We start from the raw sequence: 22,791 nt of genomic DNA, 5'->3' as shown, positions 1-22,791 counted from the left end.
AGAGGCTTGTTGTGGCGCTCTGGGTGATGGAACTGCAGATAAAGAGGACCTGCTGTTACTTATGTGAAAAACCAACACAGATGTGAGAGGAGACCTTTAAAAAGAGTGTTTGATTGAAACACTCGAGTTCTCCAACCGAACAACATCAACAAAACCTTCAAGCCAGAACAGCTGTTTGTGGTGTTTGAATGTTCGATTAGGTCAGCAGAGGTGAGCACAACTATAAACTAGTTTATCGATCAGAGTTGTCTGTTGCGATGCCACTCAATTAGTTACATAAGACCATGGTACTAGCCGAAAGTTTCCATTTGGGGAGAATGACATCAGCAAAAGATCAACTGATCAATAAGATTTCAGATACCAGCTCCACTGAAGGGGGTGACTGGGGCTGAGGAGAATGAGCTAGGCAGCTGCGTTATAACAAGGCTTTAAAGGGAAGGCTGGCTTACATCCAAATTTCTCCCACCAGGAGAAAATTAAAGAGCTAAACCCCTTTCTGCTTCTCTACCACCGTGTGGATTTGGATTATACAGAGCAGAAAAATAATCCACACTTTCAGGGAGTGTTCTGCTAAGTTGAGTGGAAATGCAGAGTTCCTCTGCATAGCAGCCTGGACTCAGTCAAACACAAAGGATATCCTGAGTAGGAATATTCCCTACCTAAACAATGAAACCGGCACACAAAGGCCGGTGCTAATGCCAGTCGGACATTCCTGACATGGCCGGGCTGGGGTCGGACTGTCGAGGTTTTTGGGATGTTATGGGAAGTCTTTAACAGCAAGAGAAACCACTCGTAGTTTGCTTTTGCATATGGAGGCGTATGCCTGTGGGTGGCTGTGATCACAACACTATTACTAGGCCCAGTCAGCACCTTAATTGTGTGGGACTGAAACAAAAAGAACTAACACTCACACTTCAGGCTGTGATGGAAATCCTTCCCATCTTCTGTCAAGCAATAAAGAGTATTTTCTCCAAGAAATTTGTTATTTACTCCCTCTATGTTGCTTGTTTGCAAAATACCATTTGTCTCTCAGCAGCATTGTCCTCACACTTCACATGACAGGACTGCTCAGATGCGAAAGCAAAGATGGAACAAGGATATGATCGGTTTTCTGCTTCTCTTCTGCAGTGATTTTCTAAGGGAGAGTTGCTCTTTTTATATGTCACACTATTCCCAAATGGTAACTAACAACTACAAACACAGTCTAATCTGTTTGCCACTGAGCAGATCTGCAAAAGAAGCTGAATATAAAGGTTTTTTTGCCCTATGTCACAGCAGTGGTGACAGGCAAGCTCTGCTCTTTGTTTTCCCATTCTGTTATCATCCAAGTCCAGGGATCAAAACTGGCTGTTGTGAGCAGAGTCATCAAAGTCTTGATACGCTTCAAATGAACTTGAATTGTCTGGCATCCTCATGGCAGAATTGCAGTGGGAAAGTGGTATTCTTTGTCCCACTTGTTAATGTTAATGATACAAAGAAGTTCAAAAGACACAATTCATGGAGATTATGGTGGCCAAGGGAGGCGTTTTCAACCCACAGTGAAAGGGACGACTTTTTGTCTTCCCTGTTAATGTGCTTTTAGAATTTAGAAAATATAACTTATAAAATATAACTAAATGCTTTTTAAAACTGAAGAGAGATGTTGCAGTCATATTTGTTGGGATCCTAAAGTCTGAAGCACCGTTGGATTTTATACTTCACTGTTGTAAAAGTTCAATTAGCTTCAACTCTGACTTTGTTTGGCGTTGACCTTCCAATTTGCAACTAATAAGATCACAGCTGTCCATGATGTAACCCGTGATAAACTTGTGATAGATGAAAAGGTTATTGTCTCTGTGTTTGAGTCCTCAGAAGCCTACGACAACACCGTCATGTTCTGCCACGATCTTAGCTGGAACACTACAGCATCCAACAACAACACTAATACCTGTCGACAGACATACTAGAAACTTCAGTCAGTTTCCTTTGCAGGGTAAATTGGCATACCAGCACTGTGTTTAATCACAAATTTAGGGCAAAGTTTTAGAGCACATGAAAAAATGTTTTAATAAAAGATTTGGTAATTAATGGAGGGTTTATGACTGTACGGAGATGAAAGGAAATAACTAACGCTTCATTTATAATTTAACACTGAACCTAAACCTTTTGTGCATAGGTAAAGCACAGGTGTAGTGTAAGGCCGGCACTGGTACAATGTAGGTAAGGTAAGGTGTAGGTACAGCACAGATAAAAACAGTCAAGGCACAACAGGAGATGTATACATCTGTGTACTTGCCACAGCACTTGCCACTCACTTGTACACCACTTGCATTTAATCATCACTTATTGTTATTTTTTCCCAGCCTCCCGACCCCAACCACCAACAGGTTACGGCTGATTGATGTCCCTTCCTGAGCCTGGTTCTACGGGAGGTTTCTTCCTGTTAAAAGGGAGTTTTTCCTTCCCACTGTTGCCAGTGCTTGGACAAAGAAGGCCGTCTAATTTTCTCTGTATTACTGTAAAGTCTTTACCTTACAATATAAAGCTCCTTGAAATGACTGTTGCTATGATTTAGCCCTTTGTAAGTATAATCACATTGAATTGAACTAAATTGAATTGGTAAAGCTCTGGATATTGATAAATCAACCTTAAGTACCAACGCTCTTTCATGTCAAAGTTGTTTAGACATGCGAGGTACCCTGCTGGCCTGCCTGTGCAGGTACATTCATTAGTACTGTGACAAAGTGGAAAACCCATCAAGATGAGGATGGCAATATAAATTAGGTATAAAGAAGGGAATTTTGACAGCACTGCTTAGTCTCCCTACACTGGGATCTTCAACAAATGGATCTACTTTTCTGAAGCTAACAGGCACGTGCTCAGGGTTTATAGCTCAGGGTAAAAAAATCCTAATCAGGACAGGTCTTACAGCAAATGCTAAGCATACTGTATATTACTGTGCAATTAATATATATATATATTGAATCACTTTTCATTACTTTCACATTCAGAAATAAAAATTGTGATTCCTTTACCAGTTCCACCACGGGTCCTCAGCGTTCCCGTGTGTGAGGAAGTGCTGACTCCCCCGAAGACGGTCATCCCCTGTCCTACAGGAGCATGGAAGTTGTTGTAGTTGGGGATGGCGGTGACCCCGAAGTTGGGGTAGTGCTGTGGTGTGGGGTCGGCCCCATAGCGGTAGCCCGCTCCCTGGGAGATGCTGTTGTCTCGGTCATCTGTGAGTTTGGTTGCCTCCTTATCCTTGCATTGCACACAGCCCATTATCTATAATCTGTTCACGACACAGAAACAAGAGGCATTTTTTGAGTTTGGATAATAACTGTTGACTGGAGTGACAGGTCATTAAAAACAAAATGACTGCAGCTAAGCAAAAAAAAAAACATCCAATTGATTATATAAGTAATAAGGAATGAAATGTAATAATGAGCAAGGGAAATAAACATGCTACAAGAGCCTTAATTCAGGCAATAAATAAAAATTATATACTTTCAACCTGATGGATGGATCGATAGGATGAGCTGGAGAACAGAGCTTAGCCACACTCCACAACAAACAGAACTGAAGCCATCGCTCTGTTCAAAGGTTTTAGTTCACACCATTTTCTCTACAGCTGAGATCCTTCCACTGATTAGTACTCTGGTCTGAGACACAGGGACCTTTTTTTCATAGCCTGACATACAGCTTGGTCTCTGGATGAGTCACACAAACAGTGTTTCTCTTTTATGGCCAGGAAGAAAAACAGCTCCTATCACATTGACGGTGCGGAGGCACAGAGCCATGCTGTCAACGTCACCTCGTCAATCTTAATGGATAGCTGTAAGAGGATGGAGAGTCGGCGATTGGACGCTAGTTTTATCACAGAGCCTCCTAATCAAAGTCAGTAACAATCTTCACCTGTCTTTCATGTGCTCGAAGATTTCTGTACCTATAAATCTCAGTTCATGCATCCCTGCCTCTAGCTTACAAGTAAGATTGGTCAGTATTGAAAGCAGTTCACTCTTCTTACCCAATTTAGTATATTCCTAAATGAATAAAAAAAACATCTAATTGTTTCCTTAAAGGAAAAAATCTATAAATATAAGACTATTGGAATGGAACATAAGAAAGAATGAGCAATAAATCTTGTCTCTCCTTGGAAAACAAAATCCTGATCAGGCCTTAAGCTCTGGCCTGTTACATGAAAATATATATTCACTTCCTGTTTCTTTTTAAACCCTAGTTTCCTTCTGTCTTTTGCCTCCAGTGACTGCAGAAAAGAATTTAATTTATTCACTTGTGAAAAGAGAATATTAAATAAGGAGTGTAGGGTTCCCCTCCTTCTTCCCATGATCCATGATCTACAGCAGGGGTGGGGAACTCCAGGCCTCGAGAGCCGGTGTCCTGCAGGTTTTCGATGTGTCCTTGATCCAACACAGCTGATTCAAATGACTAAATTACCTCCTCAACAAGGCTTGAAGTTCTCCAGAGGCCTGGTAATGAACTAATCATTTGACCCAGGGTGATATCTAAAACCTGCAGGACACCGGGCCCTTGAGCTCTAGAGTTCCCCACCCCTGATCTACAGCAGCAAGTGGATCACAGATCATAGGAAGGAATATGAGTCTTCTATCAATCGATAATGTCCCTAATAAACAGGATACTGTGACACAGATAGACAGAACCACATCATGAACCATTATAGCCAACGACTAAGAAAAACTGCTGAGGATATTTAACTTTTCTAGGAGAATAATCTCTTGCAGTTTCAACGTGTCTCCCAGCATCACCATCACACCCGATTTGATGTGAATTTTCTCATCTGCTTAGACAGAGTGTCAAAAAACTTGTTGAGCACATTCATGTTGCCTAGGGGAAGAACCATTTTCACTTTGAACTGATAATGACCTTTCCACTGGTATTCTACCCCAGGACAAGTTTACACTGTCAGTCTTATTTTCATGCTTTTGTTGTTTCTGCTGTTCAGATACCAGGGTGCTTTGATACTGCCTGTCTTGTATCTCACTGAGGGTTGGATTCTGACAGATTACCGTTAGGTTTATACCTATCACTGTTCATGGATATGAAAAGTTAAAACTGACCAAACTGATCCGTGAGACTTGAAAGTGACAGTGAAGTTACTGTCTGAGCTCTAGAACAATGGACATTACAAAATTCACTTTCTTTCCTTAAGATCAGGGATGCCCAACTCGAGGCCTTAAGGACTGGTGTCCTGCAGGTTTTAGATACCACCCTGGGTCAACACACCTGAATCAAATGATTAGTTCATTACCAGGCCTCTAGAAAACTTCAAGACATGTTAAGGAGGTAATTTAGCTATTTAAATCAGCTGTGTTGGATCAAGAACACATCTAAAACTTGCAGGAGACGGGCCCTTGAAGCCTGCAGTTGGACAACCTCTGCTTAAGATGCCCTACCAGGCACGTACTGTGTCCGTGTTCAGTTGCAGCTTGTTTGCTGGTCTCTCTTCCTTCAGTTCTGCCTTCAGTAAGCAAAAATCATGCTCTTTTGGGATGAGATCAGGTCTATGAGTTGGTCATTGAAGTATATCCCATTTCTTTGTCAGTAGCCCTTAACAATGACACACTTCCTTTAACATCTCCTCCTTAATTTCTCCTTCAAAACCAAAGAAGAAAACTGTCTATTGTGGTCTTTCAGGCCTTTTGGCGCTCTTGCCAGTACTTTTGAGAATGTATTAGATGGTTGAAATTCCCAGTCAAAAATTTCTGCTATTGGTCTGACGGTTGGTGTTGGTGTTGCGTTCCCACATAGCAGACAGGTCTGGCCCGGATGTAGTGTCAAGCCAGCACTGCTGGCTGACTTCTGGCATGGTACGTGTGTTATGTCATCCAAATAGGGGCCAGGCCTGGCATAGATGGCACTGTTTATGTGATGGCATGCCACATCTGGCCCGATTGTAGTTTGGTTTATGTGGCCCAGGCTCATAGAAAACAGGTCTGGCCCAGATCCGGCATCAAGCTGGCACTTTCTGACTGACTGGTGTCATGGCAGGATGTATGTCAACCAGATGTGGGCCAGGTCTGGCAATGATGACACTGTTTATGTTCCTATTTTCCTATTTCAGTTAAAAGACCCAAATACCACGTTGCAATACTATACTGCTATGGGCCAACGTTTCAAACGCAGGTTTGACAGGTTTGTGAGTGTACACTTTATCCAAAATGTAGTGAGGGTTTACTCATGTGTACCACCGGGTGGCTGTAACTCAGGAGGTAGAGCAGGTCATCTACTGATTGGAAGGTTAGTGGTTCGATTCCTGGCTCCTCCAGTCTGCATGTCAAGAGTATGAATGTAGTTAGGCCCTATCTAAGAATCAGTTAATTCAGTGTCTAAACAGAGTTTTGTCATGTTACTTTTGTACTATTATGTTCCGGCACATGTTGTTATTACATTGCTTGACACACATTAGGCTGACATCTGGGGCCAGAGCTGAAACTGTTCTGTGCCAGCACAGGGCCGTCATTCTTTGTGGTATGTGGGCCATGTGTAAGCACATTGTGTGGGCCAGATCCGGGCCATACCAATTTTGCTATGTGGGTTGATGTTGGTTTTTCAGAGTATGACCTCCTTCATTTGCATCAACATCTCTTTAGACCTTATGTATAAAATACCTGTAATCCCCCAAACAGTTAAATACTTTTATTATATCTTTTTAACTACAGCTGAAAGTCTGCATCTAAATTAAGTCTTGACAGTTTTAAAATCCAAAAACTGTACCTCGCTAATGACATCAAATCAATTTGGGAAGAAATTCCTGTGATAAAGATGGTTGCACCTTCCTAAGCTTTTTTTTTGACTGTTAAAGGGGATTTCTTCCTCTCTACTGTCACACGGGCTTCCTCACAGGGGATCATATCATTAATTTCTCCCTAATATTGCTGGGCCTTTACCTTACAATAGAAAGTGCCTTAAGAAGACTGTTGTAAATAGTTGGTTTATAAATAAAATGGAATATTCAATCTATGCTTTCGCAATCATGTGGATGCTACATCGGTCCACCGTTATAAGGAGAGAGCTTCCAAGTGCTACCCTCTCCTGGGCTTGACTCTTTGTTGATGCCAGAACAGTGACTAACCATTTAGAACAGGTGCCTCATGCTGACTGACACACTGTGACCATTCTCTTTCAACATAATCATAGACCAGTCCCTCAGATGGCACCAAAGTGCAGACAGAGGCCGAAATGCCTGTCAAGACAATCAGAGGTTGTCACAGCAAGTGGAGGTGTAGAACAGAGACCAGTCTTACTGTAATATTGGTTTGCGTTTAACATCTTCGGCAAAGATATGCCTTTCAAACAAAGTGTTCTGTTTTCTCTTTGTTCTTTCTGTATTGTATTGTGTATTATTCATATTAATCAGAATCAGAAATACATTATTAATTCCAAAGGAAATTTTATGCTGTATAATGCCAGATATTATACAAAACACGAAGTGTGGACATCTTCGTTATGTAAGGATGAAAATCAGGAGTGGACAATACCCTTTTCATCCTCTGGCTGAACTTGAGCTGACCTATGCTAAAGCTATGAAACCAGCAGACAGAGTGAATAGAAGGCTATGCATGAAGAAGCAGTGCACCAGCACACTCTGTCAGGGGACGCTGTAATGATCAGTGACAGGACGTAGGGAAGGCAGGGAAGGCTAGGCTACAACAGCAGCAACACTACGCTCAGTGCGAGCCTGTAGAGCATCTCTAATCGTACGCTCCCAGCAGAAGCCAACATCAACTGCTGTGTATTCCGACCCTCTACATAACCCACACTTGGCAGAGGCAGAATCAGATTTTATAGAAGGGAAACCGATGTATTGATCCCTCTGAGCTGGATGGAAAGCTGTTCCTGCTGTTAAACGCTAATCTATTGAGGAAGGATGATGACAGATCAGGTCTGTATTCCAGGATGGATGGCTTAGCATTACAGCTGGTCACACAGAGCTCGATGCTGTTGACACATTTTTGCTTCTGATTAAAGGCAGATAAAGAGCGATGACACAGAGAAAAATAGACTTGTACATGCACCCAATGATGCACACACAGAGCATCTCTCAACATTAATATGCAATATGAAAGCACTATGAAGGCCCTGCTGTCACTCAGAGTGGTAGCAGAAGATACAGACAGTGTAAAGTCAGAGGATTGTTATTCTATTCTACTTTACTCTGCTGGGATAGAAGCAGCCCTGGCACCTCTTAATTGTTTAGGTTACCTTTATGTTAAATATGTTAAAAGATCCTTTACATTTGAACTTTGAAGGCCGAGTGGGTGAAATAACGTTAATTTATTAAATTAAAGCAATTTTAATCATAGAAATCACATCACTGTTTTAAGATAAACACATGTTTATTGTTGTAGTCATTAAAAAAATGAGAAAAATAACTTTTATACATAATGGATAACCATAGCTTATGTGTTAGCCAGCTAGCAACAGCAATGAAAAACTTTACAAAACTGAATCTGCCACCAGGTATAAGTATCTCGTGGAAAAATGGTATATTGCCCAACACCAACATGAAGAAAAAGGCACTTACATTGGGCCTTTTTAGCTATATGTTGCTTTCCCCGTGTAGCTGAAATAGCAAAGTATGGGATTCCTACTGAGCAGAAGAAAATGGTTGTCTATTTCCACTGGGTACTTTTTTATGCAGTAACTTTTTAATCTATTGGATGTTTGCTGCAGTCAGCTGGTAATATATCCGATAGTATATCAGGTGCAAATGTCAGAAATGGGTTTTCCTCGAAGGAACTCAGAAACAGGGTGAGGAGCTCAGTCACTCAAGGGATTCAATTTCAATTTTATTTATATAACGCCAAATCACAACAACAGTCGCCTCAAGGCGCTTTATATTGTAAGGTAGACCCTACAATAATACATACAGAGAAATGTATTATGATATGGTACTACAAGGTCATTGAGATAAGATGGAGCCTGATTATTTAAGACCTTGTATGTGAGGAGCAGGATTTTGAATTCAATTCTGGATTTAACAGGGAGCCAATGAAGGGAAGCCAAAACAGCAGAACTATGCTCTCTCTTTCTAGTCCCTGTACTCTTGCTGCAGCATTTTGGATTAACTGAAGGCTTTTCAGGGAGTTTTTAGGACTTCCTGAATATAATGAATTACAGTAGTCCAGCCTAGAAGTAATAAATGCATGAACTCGCTTTTCAGCGTCACTCTGAGAGAGATTTTTATTTCTAATTTTAGAGATGTTGCGCAAATGGAAGAAAGCAGTCCTATATATTTGTTTAATATGTGCATTGAAGGACATATCCTGGTCAAAAATCATTCCAAGGTTCCTTACAGTGTTACTGGAGGCCAAGGTAATGCCATACAGAGTAAGAATCTGGTTAGATACCATATTTCTAAGATTTTCGGGGCCGAGTACAAGTAACCTCAGTTTTATCTGAATGCTCAGAGACGAGTTGCTGTTCCTCTGCATTGAAAGGAAAGTCTAGGTTGGTTGGGTATTTGGATAGAAGGCCTCCTAGAAACCTCCTCGCTGAGGTGTTTGGGATTATCAACCCCTGGGCAGACAGAGGACACACTGTCCCTGTGATGACTTGGGAATGCCTAGGTATCCCTCCCACAAGAGCTATAAGCTCTGGCCAGCGACAGGGTGGTTTGGACTGCTGCACCTGTGACCAAACCTGAGATAAGCCATAGAAAGTGGATGGGTGAAAGGTTGGTGGTTGAACAGCTGTTAATTGGGATCAGCCATTTCATTCAGGTTTAACGATCAATGTCTCATTTACCAGCTGTTCAAAAAAACTGCCAATTATTTTCATGCAGGCACGCTGCCTCTGGCCAGACGTTTGATGCCAGACGTTTGGTAGCTGACAGTTTTTGATGCTCCAGACAGACATAACAAGGCTCGTGGTGACAAATGAAAGAAAAAAAAAAGTCTTTGTAACGTGTCAGTTAAAAATGAGCTTCAACAAGATCTTCAGTTTTCCTTGTTATGATTACTTTTTTTTTTATCCTATTCCGAGGGTACCTTCACTTCTTTGAACAATATTCCCTCATGAGGTATTTTATTGTTATCGAGCAGCCATGAAACTTTGTTTATGTTAAAAATATTTTTAGGCCACAATGCAATTATTCTGCTTTTCTTAAAACTCAAATCAATTAGACCAATCACTGATGCAATCGGATTGCTGGTTCCATGCTGAATGTACTCTGCGTTCCTCCAAAGACAGCCCTGTTTGTCTGGGGCCTTCCTCCATAGCCTGCTGCAGTGGGCCAGGCTCATCACTGACTGCTGTCTTTGAACTGAAGCCCCTTTCATCTCTTTCTTTTCCACTTCCTTCCCTCCTTTTCACACTGCCCTCTCCACTGATTAATTATTCCTCCTCCACAGAAAAAAAAAGTCACCTGCTTGCCATAGGGGCTGTTTTGCTGTTTATTCCCTGCAGTCTCTCTTCTCCTCACCCAGAGTGAAGCAGGAGCTGCTATAGAGGTGCCTAATCACTGCCCACCACCAACACAAGGCACTTCTGCAAAATGTCTCTAAAATTTGTTTATTCAATGCAAATTATTTTCCTTTAAAATGAATCTTTACAAGAAAGCAATACAGTTCTCCACGTCCTTGCATGCTACACATCAGACTAAGCACCCCTTCTATATTTCATCCTTATTCAACATGAAATCAATAAACTCTTGGTGAAAATCCAATTACAGAGCAGAACATGACCAGTAGTGGAGTTGGATCTATAATTAGTTAACGCAAAAGGCTATTCATTGGATGGTCAAAATTCATTAGGCTCTTTAATTGGAGCCAAAGACCTAAAGCACCTAAAGATGTGAAGAGCATCATTAAAGGAGTTAAAGGAATGAATATAGATTAACTCGGTGTGAAATATGATTCCTGTTAAAGAAAAGATGGGGGGATAAAGGAGGGCACTGGGGGCTTTGACCAGAGGCACGACCAACCGTGCGCTTGGGTAAATAATTCATTGAATGGCTGTGCAGGCCTGAAGGTATGTCACTGTGTTTGGAGGCATCCATTGAAGGCAGCGCTCCCTGACTGCATTCATATTTGATGGGGAGGTGATGGATTGAGGTTCATTAAAATCAGGAGAGGAGGGAGAAGGCTCTGAGTGGTTGAAGTAGATGGAGCTGGAGGACACAATGTTACATTAACCCCTGAGGGAAGGCTTTTTCCTTCCCCTTGAATACTGAAGGGCTTAGGTCAGATCCTGGTGAGACTGTCTAGACTAATGATTGAGAAGAAAGGAAAGTGGTGACTTCTCCAGAGCAAGAACGCGAGCTCCTGTACTTACTCCGTTTAAGGGAGAACAACAAGGAGTAGTCACTCTCTTTTAATGATGACTTATGAAGGAGTTGATAAAGGTAAAAGTGCCCACGACACAACACTCAAGGAACTGGAGTTACCTCCAAGAATGACTGAACTATTACTTTTATTTCTCTTATTTCATATTCCACACATAATTTATATAGGACAGGGATGTAAGCATTCAATAAGTAGAGCCAAAGCTTGTGTTCTTTCTATTAGTCAATAAGGGGCAACTAGTTACAAAAAAGAAGTCATTCTTGTATAAAAGTCAGTCTCATTTAATTTATAACCTCACTATTCCCATTTTACTAATGAATTAGGATCTCAATCACTACTTTTATACTCTTCTTTAATACTACTGAAGGTCATTATGGATTTTATAATATGATTTAGAGTCAGATGGATAATCATGATAAAGCAGGGTATGATTTAGTGTGTGGCAACTTTGCTATTGTCAAACTGTAGAGGAGTGCACAGCACTTTCCCATTGATCTCTCACTCGTTACTTCTAGCATCAAAACATGAAGATGGCAACGGCCTAATTAGAAACATCAGGCTATAAAATAATTGTCATTTATATACGGTGTACATATTTAACATAATATAAGCTCATACTTAAAGCTGACTCTGACTGCAATCGCACCCTAATATTTCCTGCCTGCTGTGGTTAAATAAAGGCAAAAAGATGCTCAGGAGAGTTAGTGTAAACTCTCTAATCTGACCTACAGTTTATATAGAAATTGCACAGCCAGCAACAATAAAAGTCAAATTAAAGTGTGTTTGCATGAGCTATTTTTCTGCCCCCTGTTAAAAACATCAGTTCATGCGCATTAATACAGCGTGAAATTTCATGCATATCTTTGCCGAAATTTCATTTTTAAGCTCCCTTGACAATGCTGACCTTTGAGGGAACAGAGAGACCCAGAAAGTCCAAAATGTAGGAGGTGTCCGTGACAGCTATCTGACACCGCCCACAAGTAATATGAAGTCCCAACACGAAGCTGCTTGCACCACCTTTTTCTGCAGCTTGCACAGGTTGGTCACTGATCATTCAACCAAATGTTTAGTTTCTCACTGTTGTAGAACAGACGACACATCACAAAATAACTGTCCACTTCACATCATCTGTGCCCTGAATCAGAGAGACATAGAATCAGAGGTGGGCATGGAGTAATAATGCAGAAGAAAAGGATTACGGGGCCCGGAAGGAGGGCATGAAGCAAAGGAGGAAGAACGGTGGCTCAACCACTGGAGGAAGATGTGGGAGGCAAGTGTGAGACGGAGCTGAAGTGAAGGAGTGAGTCGACAGGGGGGTGGAAAAGAAGGTGGTGAGTGCTGAAATGGATAGACAGAAAGAGAGGAAAATATACGTGGGTGCAGGGGCTTGACAAAGGAGCAGGCTAATGATGGGCTCGGGCTGTCACATGCTGCGCCCGTCTCTGCTGGGGGAAAGCCTTGTCTCTGCCCTCGCAGCGTGCCGTCCCACCGCTGTCATGCAGCGCCCTGTGGAGGGAGGATGTCTGTGCTGGTCAAGGTCAGTCGCTCACACACAGACAGATGGAAGGATGTACTCCCAGGCCTCACTCCATCGCTTCCTGTCTGATTTATTGATATGTACACCAACTATAAGAGTACACCCCACAACCTGCTTCTCACTAAAGCTGCAGATTACCAAATGCAATCTATCGGGCATAAACATGTGAGCAGCCTCCCGATTTAAGAAGCCAGGTCACTACACTTGAATCAACAGTTCAACGATAATATTTACGCAGCCTTAGTGTCCAGTCACTCTGCTTTTACTCTGCACAAGACTGTGTGAAGCTGTGAAACACTGTTCACTGACGAGGATCTAAGAATAGCCTGGCTGAATGCTCGGCAACCTTAGAGAGTTTATCAGTTATTTAACAGCCGCAATACTGTGTGGGGTTACTGAAAAGGTCCTGTTAAGAAAAATAAATTAGCCATTGCATAGCAAGAATTTTGACTTGTAAATGCAGCGACCCCAAAATTGCCAGAATCAAAATAAATCAGTGAATGAAAACTCAATCAGTATTTGTTTTTTTAAATGTATTGCACCAAAAATCATTTTTTAGTTGATATTCTTTCAGTTGGTAATGATTTCATTCCTGAAAACCTCACACTAATTATTTCAATTTAATTTGCTTCTGTATTAACTTACCTATATATTAATTATCCTGTATGTATATACATTAAATTATGAATAATTGAGTTTTTTGGGGTTTTTTTTTAAATTGTGTATTTATTCCATAATTTACTTATGGGTTTTTTTTTTTTTTTAAATTATGTCAACTTTGCATTCTAGTCTTTATATTTGCTTTTATTTGATCTGGATCGTCAGTAAAATAATAATCTAACCTTCCTAAAGAACATTTGTTTAATAGGAGTAAAAAAATGGAATTAATCCCATTCTAATTTGACAATCAAGATGATGGACTTAAAAATCACCATGTCTGTGTGGCTTGGAGCTTGGTAGTCCTTATTCAGCTGTGGGTTCACTGAGGTCACCTGCCACATCACAGAGGAATCAATGCTGACACAACAGCACTGCTGCAGCATCTGCGGTCCTTTCCTCCCCCAGCTAATCCTGCTGCTTAGAGGGTGGCCTCTGCCAGGCTGACCAAACCACTTCACACAGAGCAGGCTCCGTTTTCTAAGGTACCAGGGTAGCAAAGGAAAAATACACACAAGTGACCAAAGACACTTCAGCTGGTCAGGTTTCAAAAGGAACACGTGGAGAAAGCTACTTTTAGCTGGCAATGACTCGGTTATGACTACAGGCCCTGATTAACGACCCAGGAACAAAGCAAGGCAGGATATGTGAAAATATATTTTCATTTGGCATGTGCAGCTGCTACTAGCTTCCCCATTTAAAGAGATAAACTCTCCATTTTGCCCTTAAGTAAGTAGTCATGCAGCGGTTTGGCTTCAGTTTATTTTAAAGAGGTTGGGTGGAGCAGAGTCTGGAAAGCAAAGGGCTTCATAATCGTGTGCTCAGCGGCACTTTGTCTCTGCAGGAGGTCTTCCAGAGGATGCCCCAACCCCCCTTCATTAAAAATCTGACTATCTTGTGAGCTCCTCAGCCTGAACAGGATACCGCCATAGAGGATAAAATGCACTGCTTCGTGGTTCATTTCAGGGTGCAGTATCTCCGCTCTGGTTGGGATTATGAGCTGTGAGCTGTCAAAGCAAGAATAAGCCTTCCTCCTGCCTCTGCTGGGAGAGAGCTGAGACGCAACATGTTTGTCTGCATCCCTTCCTGGTGGGTGAGCGTAGATCACAACAACACAGGTCTCAACTGCATCTCTCCCAGCACTCTCCACATTGTGGAAAAAGGTACATGTCTCTGTCCTCCCTACTCCTGTCAGCATAACCCAGGCTGGGTGGGGCACGCCGTGACACCATTGTGTCAGGGCGGCTCAGCGTCAGAAGCACCGACAGTGATGAAGAGCTGGGAGAAGATGACAGTCGACACCTTGTGATCCTCCAGGGTGGAGACAGAACTCTTAGACTTTGTTAGAAAACGATTATTTTGCTCCAGACATGCTGTGTCTTCAGGTAGGAGCTGAACCTACAAACCCTGAACAGCAACTTTAACAGCAAGTGATTCATCCACTGATCTGTGGATCGCAAGAAAAATCTTGGGTTTTTGTTCCTATTAACCAGGTATATAGGTGTGTAATTTATGTATTTTAGAGAATATGAATGTGTAAAATCCCTTATTTAATTACAACCCTATAATTTATTCATCTCAATAGTCGTAGGTGCTCATTCACGACACTGCATCTTATATGTGTTTTTATGGTTCAGTAATAAAACCTGTTCCAGATGCTCTGTGTTATGTGCTCCTTGTGGTCTGTCTCTGCTTTATTGAACAAGAAAGAAAAAGTTCATGAACCTTCATTAAATGGCCTACAAGGTTACAAACATCCCAGCCGCAGGCTCAGAAACACAGGGAGCTGCTTGATGTGAACCCTGCAGACGTGCTGACAGCTGACCTTCTGTTAATAATGCAGCTGTGTCCAGGACTTGACCTGGCAGCCCCCCCACTCTTCCCCTGAGCCTTGAATGAATCAACACCAACACGAGATGCTACGTCTGCTCTCCTCATTGAAATATATATATATATATATATATATATATTAGGGGTGCAACGATACACAAAATTCACGGTTCGGTTCAATACTTTGGTGTCACGGTTCGATATTTTTTCGATACAAAAAAATGTTCATGCCTTTTTAATTTGTCATTTAAAATTATAAATATATATTTTAACTCAAAAGTACAGTTTTTAAATTTAATGTTGCTGAAACAACAAAGTAATGAAAAAATAACTCTATCTGATCGAGAAATCACTCATCTTTGGAAAAGAGAGTTTATTATTATTATGATTTATACAGAGAAATGGCTCTTTCCAAAATAAAAGCTATACTATACGCTTCCTCTGGGGTATATTCTCAGCAGCATATTAAACATATCAGGTCCCCATAAGGAGAGTCATGTGCTAACGGCTGTCTAAATGACTCGGGTAAAGTTTGTAGCATGCTTGCTTGTTGTCTGCTTCCACTTGTCGTTGCACTAGAAGAAAAGTTGATAAAACAAATAAAAAATTTTGTATTGTTCGATACATATGCGTACTGAACCGAAAGCACTGTATCGAACGGTTCAATATCGATACGAGTATCGTTGCACCCCTAATATATATATATATATATATATATATATATATATATATATATATATATATATATATATATATATTCAAGTATTCAAGGAGCTTTATTGTCATTCGCATCACATGTTTACATGAGGTGGAACGTAGAACACAACATTGAGTACTAATACCAACTCTCTCATGGGGCATTAAAATGTCCATCTTGGCTAAAGGATCGTTTTTCAGTAACAGTAATTGCAGGTTGGGGTAGTTGGTCAGCATGTCAGCGATGTCCTTAGAACACACACTTGAGGTTCATTATTAAAATAGACCCATGAGCAAATCTCCCCATGAGTGCAAACTTTTTATTTTTGGCAGTGGTTGTGTATCATAAGTGGTCTAAGTAGTTTGAGGCCAGTGATGAAGAGAGGGGCTACATCAATCCCCAGTATGAAATAACTACACTTTTTAACTGTGAATTATGCAAAGTAGAGTCATCAAAGTAGATACATCTAGCACTGCCATTGTCAGGTCACGTTTTGTACACCAGGCTGCAATGTTTGCAATAGCTAACATAACATAATTATGCTAACATAATGCAATTAAAACAGTAGGATATTCTGCAACCATCCTAACATTTGAGTCTGTGTCCTGTAAATAAAATACAATGTTCATATTTTAAATAAATGTTCTGTCACCATATCTACATGACTGCTAAACTTCAAACATCCCTAAATCTCCCTTGTAAGTGGCTTTCTGGTGACCTGCTGGAGGTTAAGAGGTTATTTTTTGCAGTAATGATGATAAATTGGACACATAGGAAGTAGAAACAAACACTCCACCTAACCTGACCCTATTACAATGACATCCCAAAGAGAGGATTTGAAAAAGACTGTCTACAGGCCGTGACTGTCTGTCATGTACAGATGAATGTGTTCTGTGTGATCAAAGTGTTCTCTATGCTCTGCACCAGAGAAAGAAATTCTGCAGATCAACACTTCTAGTGCCCTGCACAGGAAAGCCCTGCTGTCAAGACATCCTCGCATTAGCGAGCACAGCCTGAAGCTGCTGCTGCTGCTGCGCTGACTGCATTCTCAACAGGAAACAGGAGAAAATAAAACATTGTTAGAGCGTAATGCTGCAACTTCCCCAAGTCCTCAGCATCCAAGACAGCACGACAAATGCCAGCAGTGTCAGGGTCATGCTCTCTATTCAAATGCTATTAATAGAAAAACAGCTGTACGGACGATGATGAGGTAGGGGCTTTTACTTAGACTACAGGGAAGCAATATAAGGGCTTTTGCCTGATATGGAACACATTCACTGTGATAAAACCTGGCTGCTCGTCCTTCATGGGCAACCAACACATCTGAGCACACTGAGGAATGCTGTATTCAATTTAATTCAATGCAGTTTAGTTCAATTCAAATGTATTTATTTAGTGCAAATCACAACAACAGTTGCCTCGAGGTGCTTCATATTGTAAGGTAAAGACCCTACAATGATACAAAGAAAACCCCCACAATGAAACAACCTCCTTTGAGCAAGCACTTGGTGACAGTGGGAAGGAAGAACTCCCTTTTGACAAAAAGAAACCTCCGGCAGAACCAGGCTCTGAGAGCAGAGCCGTCTGGTGAAGGCAGTGAGGAGAGGAAGACATGACACAAGATGTGAGAGCGATCCAGATATTAATAATCACTAATGATTAAATGCAGAGTAGTGTATAAACAGATATGCTCAGTGCATCATGGAAATCCTCAAGCATCCTGGGCCTATTACAGCGTGAGTAAAGAATGATTCAGGTCAAAAGGATCTACAGACTTCTTTGTACCTGGTTTATGGTACAAAGATGTCACCAGTAAAAACACAAATTAGATAAACTGAAACAAAGAACTTTTCTTGAGCTACAATTAAAAACAAACTCTTCAACATCTGACCATTGGGCGGTATAAAAACACAGACGTCTGAAGGTAAGTTTAACAGTTTCCTTGCTCTTTATTTGATCTCGTCTAATAAGCTAGATGCTGTGTTGTGACACATTTGGGGCAATAGGTAAAAAGTCTGTTCTAAAACCTGCTCTAAAATTAAAGAGCTGCTCCATACAGCGCCCTCTGCTGGAGATCAACAATGCATTTCTCCGTTGGGAGGCTTGCACTCAAGACTTTCTGCTGCCTAGAAGATGACTATTCAAGTAATGCATACCATCAGAGGTGTACATTTAGGAGATAAGCCAGATTCAAACCTTCCTTTACATTCAAAACCCATATCCTGCTACGCTACCACGATATCACAAATCAGACAGCAGAAGCAGTTCTAGTCCTCTGGAGAATCCCAAACAAGTCCCTTAAAAGAAACAGTCTGCTCAAATTAGCTCATGAATACTTTGACCATAACAACACAACAACAATTCAAATTTGGCTGATGGTGACAGGCCATAATGGTTTGATTCTTGTTATAATCACTAAGGCCCATTTATAGCGGTTCACTATATAACACCATAGCATGCTGTTGTCACCAGCTAATACATGTTTTTTAAAATCTATGCGAGATGTCAATAGTTTTGTGTCTACATAATACTTTGAGAAACAGAAACCACTGTATTTTAACAGCTGATATTCACGTTAATACCAAGAGGAAATATTTTGATAGAAGAAAATTTAACAAAAGGTCAAAACTCACAAAAACAACCATGTTTACTGTAACTAGTGGGTGATGCACCTTCCTGTAAATGTAAAAATGTGAAGAAGGTGCAACAGTCTGCTGAATCCTCCTGGCAGAGCGCTATAACACACTGACAGCTAGCTGAGCATCATCACATTATGACTGCTAGCAGGATGTGGTTAAAGCCCCAAATATACCTTAAAGCATGTAAGCTTGTAAGTTTCCATTCATGTCACTGACAATAAGGTTGTAGGGGAGCTACGTAATAATGGCTTAGGCATGAAAAAATATACTGAAAATAACTATTCAGTTCTTCCATTTGGAGGAAGGCAGTTTTGCTGAGGAAATGTCTTACCCGTCATTCTAAAAATAGGCCACAGAGGCCTACGTGCCCTGCTCTGAATCTCTGCATTTTACCTTAGCTGAACAGGGGTTTGACTGTGGCTCTTGTAGCTCGTAAGGTGTTTCAGGCAGCTGACTGACGTTTCTGTCCAAAGCTTGTATGGTATTCCTTCTCCATATCATATGCATGTTTTAGTACAAAACAGCAACATGCATGCATCATGTTGTACACAGCGGACACATGAGTTTGACGCAATACTTCTCTCTGACATCAATCGGTTAAAATGAAGCTCCGATTGTCATCTTTAAACTGCAAATTCTTCACCACAGAAAACTAAGTTGTTTTGTCCCCCAGTTATTATTATTGAGGGTTATGTTTCTTTCTGTTCATGTAGCATCAACCATCCACTATAACACCACAGTGTTTCGGCGCATTGGGAGAGACACCTGGGTATTTTTCCACTTACAGCACAAAGAAAAAGTAACAGATCATATAAAAAATACGTATATACAACCGTAAGAGTGCACTGAGTAAAACGCATTCTCATTGAAATGCAAATGATTTAGCCTAATTTAATTGCTGTATATAACTTCTTCGTATTATTTATACGTATCAGATACTTTAGCTCACTTAATGGCTGAGGCTTACATCATAAACAGCAAACAAGCTGGCGTTCAGGCCTCATTTTGCTCTCTCTTTGTCAGATTTTTTTCAGCTACCGCAAGATATATTTGGTTGTATATTTGCAGTGTTCGTTGTGGCATTTTGCCTAGACTGATGCTGCTTTCAGGGTGAGTGTGGCTGTCTCAGTGCAGCCACAAGTCCACCTTACACGGACGAGCAGATATGTGGTGGTATTTGTGCCACATCTAGCCCACAAAGAACTTGATGCCTGGACTACATTTGGCGCAGACGACACTTGTGAGAGCCTCAAGTGCCAGAAGCCGAAAACATTAGACCCAAACGATTATGTCCATTTGGGTGGCATCATAAGCCTTTATGAACTAAATACAGAACAGACATGCATGGATTGCTTTTCAATCTGTGGCATCAGACTTGACAGCAAAGAGAAACCAATAAAAAATTCCAGACGTATGAATGACAGCTGAGGGTGACTTCCTATTTAGAGGCAGGGTTTTCCTTTAAGCAGACGAGCCACAGTCGCCCATCGCCAACCTGATCTGTCTCTCCGGCCCCGTTGCTAGGTTACCACATTCCAGAGCACACTCAGTACTGTGTGTCCTTGCTCTGCCGCCAGAGTTGGGTCGGAAGAGTCTGGGACTGCAAATGACACAGCAACCGCGATGCTTTAGGAGCCTGTGAATGAAGCCGACCCACAAAGGGATATTTTTTGGGAGATAGTGTATAGAAAACTGCACGCAAGCGTTTCTATCAGAGTGAGTTTGTTTGTCACTGTGGCTGGGCGACTTCTGACATGAGATGCTGTGATCCAGCTGTGACTTTTTGCGCCAGTGTGTGCAGCTGTCTGGCTTAGTACAGCACGTTCCTCCACACACAGCTGAGCAGCAGCAGCGTCTAGACAGCACCCAGACTCAGATACGCCCCCCAATGCACAGCGCCTCCAAAGAGGATTGTGTTCCGGCTGGGGATAATCTTTGAGGCTCATCATTCTTTGTCTTTGCTCGCTTTATGTACGTGGCTACACGCTCAAACATGCACACACAAACAGAAGACATTTTGCCTATGATAACAGGCCAGTCAGTTCAGTTCAGTTTATATAGTGTCAAAACACAACAGCAGTCAGCACAAGGCGCTTCTTAGTAAAAGGTAAAGACTCTATAATAACAGAGAGAAAACCCCAACAATCAGATGACCTCCTGTGATCAAGCACTTTGGGAACAGTGGGAAGAACAGGAAGAAACCTCTGGCAAAACCAGACACAGGGGCAGCACCTTGAGGTTAGTGTGCACCCAGGGATATTTGGTATACAGACCAGAGCAGCTAGGGATCAAACCACCAATCTATCAGCTTGGAAGCTGGAAGAAAACCAGCAAACACCTGCACTACCTCCTGAGCTAAGAAGGCTGATTAAAACCACCAGCCTAATGTTGTGCCACTTAATGCCCTTACAATACATCTGACTAGTTGGGGATGGAAACCGGGCTCTTTGAAATACTTCTTGATCAGGTTGTCAGCATTGCTTGGTTGCACAAGTGGAAACTGATGGCATATGTATTAGTCACAAAACTGCATGTCAGCATTTATTTCTTTACGCAACACTGCCGTATCATGTTTGAATTGTTTGAGGGCAATGCTGTAAGAGCACTGAAAACCCAACACTCACACAAATGCATACATTGATGAATACAGGGTTCAATGTCTTACTCAAGGATTCTTGGACATGTAGCGTAGAGAAGCCGGAGATCAAAGCACCGACAATGTACATACTAATATTTAACACCTAGCAGAATTAGAGTGCACTGGAGTGTCGCAACGATGACCTGTTCTTTGCGGTTTGAGGCTACATCAAGCAATAGGGCAGTGATGCTGAGTGACCGACTTCAATCATTGTTCAATCTTTGATAAGCCGTATGGAAACAAACACAGCAAGTGTAGTGGACCTGGCTCTCTGGAGATGCCTAACCTTAGCTCAGTTGGAACAACATTGGGCATAGCCAGCCTCAATCAATACATCTATAAATGGATATGTAAATGAAGCACAGATACTTTATAACATTATGGATCACTGTGCCAGTTTCAAAATGGGTTTCATCTCTCTGCCATCTGCATTTCACCTCAGAATCAATGTATCCTGTCTGGTGGAAGCATTAGTTCTGCCAAACCACAGCTTCCATTTTTTGAGGCAGACTTTAGTAGGGCTGGGTTTTTATAATCGATTTATCGATTAAAATCGATTCTGGCTTGGATAACGTAAAATCGATTCATTAAAATCCTGAATTGATTTTTTAATATAAATTTATTTTGCCCGAAATGCCAGAATCTCTGGTGAAATCTCACAAACTTTAACAACCACCAAACAGCTAAGACAGTAAATGAGAGCAGGAACACGGCTTCTGCACATAGACTTAAACACACAGCGCGACCCGCGGATCAGAATCAGTGAGATGTCGCCTTTCTCACAGTCGGGGCTGAAAGCCGACAGCCCGCTGATTCTGATCTGTCGGCGGGTCCGCGATTTGTGTTCACGCCCTTTATGCGTTGATTCTAAAGCTGTTAGTTTGATGTCTCTCCAAACAATATTGACCGAACCAGCAGCAAAAGAAGATCCAAACTACGCTTCACATAAACATCGTCATGGATTCACTCTGACTTTTACTGTTTTGCTTCCACCATGATGCACAGCTCTCTCTCTCTCTCTCTCTCTGTACTTCATTATTCGCTTGCTTGTTACGCACAAGTCTACCGCTATTTACAGGCTATCGGCCTACGTTTTTTTTCTCGTTTTATATACTTCCGAAAAGAAAACCTCATTTCTGCCGTTCAATGCTGAACAAATTTAAACTTTTTAAAATTATGCAAAATGCAAAACGCTGTGTCTCTAATAAAACCGCTGTAACTTCAGAGGTAATGTTCATATGTTTATTAATGGTTTTCTTTCGTTTTTGATCTACTGCAGAATATTTTTTATAAAATCCAGGCCAGGAAACTCGCCTTCATGTTTTTCTGTGTTTTATCTTCAGCTACTTTGACACAAAGGCCTCTGCTGTGATGCTCACAGTTGTGATAAAGTCTTGCGTGTGTCCGCTTCCTTTTTATAGATACAAAAATATGTAAATGTACTGATCTGAATTATAATATTTCTGACTGTCAAAATTTCCCAGATT

The 22,791-nt window shown here is 41.4% G+C and overlaps 1 protein-coding gene across 6 annotated transcripts in view; it reads right to left on the bottom strand.

The window, feature by feature from the left end:
* fynb (FYN proto-oncogene, Src family tyrosine kinase b) overlaps window positions 1-22,791 on the bottom strand; it is a 77,725-nt gene that overhangs the window by 29,308 nt on the left and 25,626 nt on the right. For all 6 annotated transcript variants that reach the window (XM_040027974.1, XM_040027948.1, XM_040027929.1 and 3 more), the window contains exon 3: window positions 3,015-3,271. In XM_040027974.1, coding sequence (XP_039883908.1) covers window positions 3,015-3,261 — 247 coding nt within the window. In that variant the 5' untranslated portion in view covers window positions 3,262-3,271. The remainder of the gene's footprint in view (window positions 1-3,014; window positions 3,272-22,791) is intronic.

The sequence above is a fragment of the Simochromis diagramma genome, unplaced genomic scaffold, assembly GCF_900408965.1.
Source record: "Simochromis diagramma unplaced genomic scaffold, fSimDia1.1 OVJJ01000746.1, whole genome shotgun sequence".
NCBI lineage: Eukaryota > Metazoa > Chordata > Actinopteri > Cichliformes > Cichlidae > Simochromis > Simochromis diagramma.
This window is presented reverse-complemented; position numbering and strand designations above follow the sequence as displayed.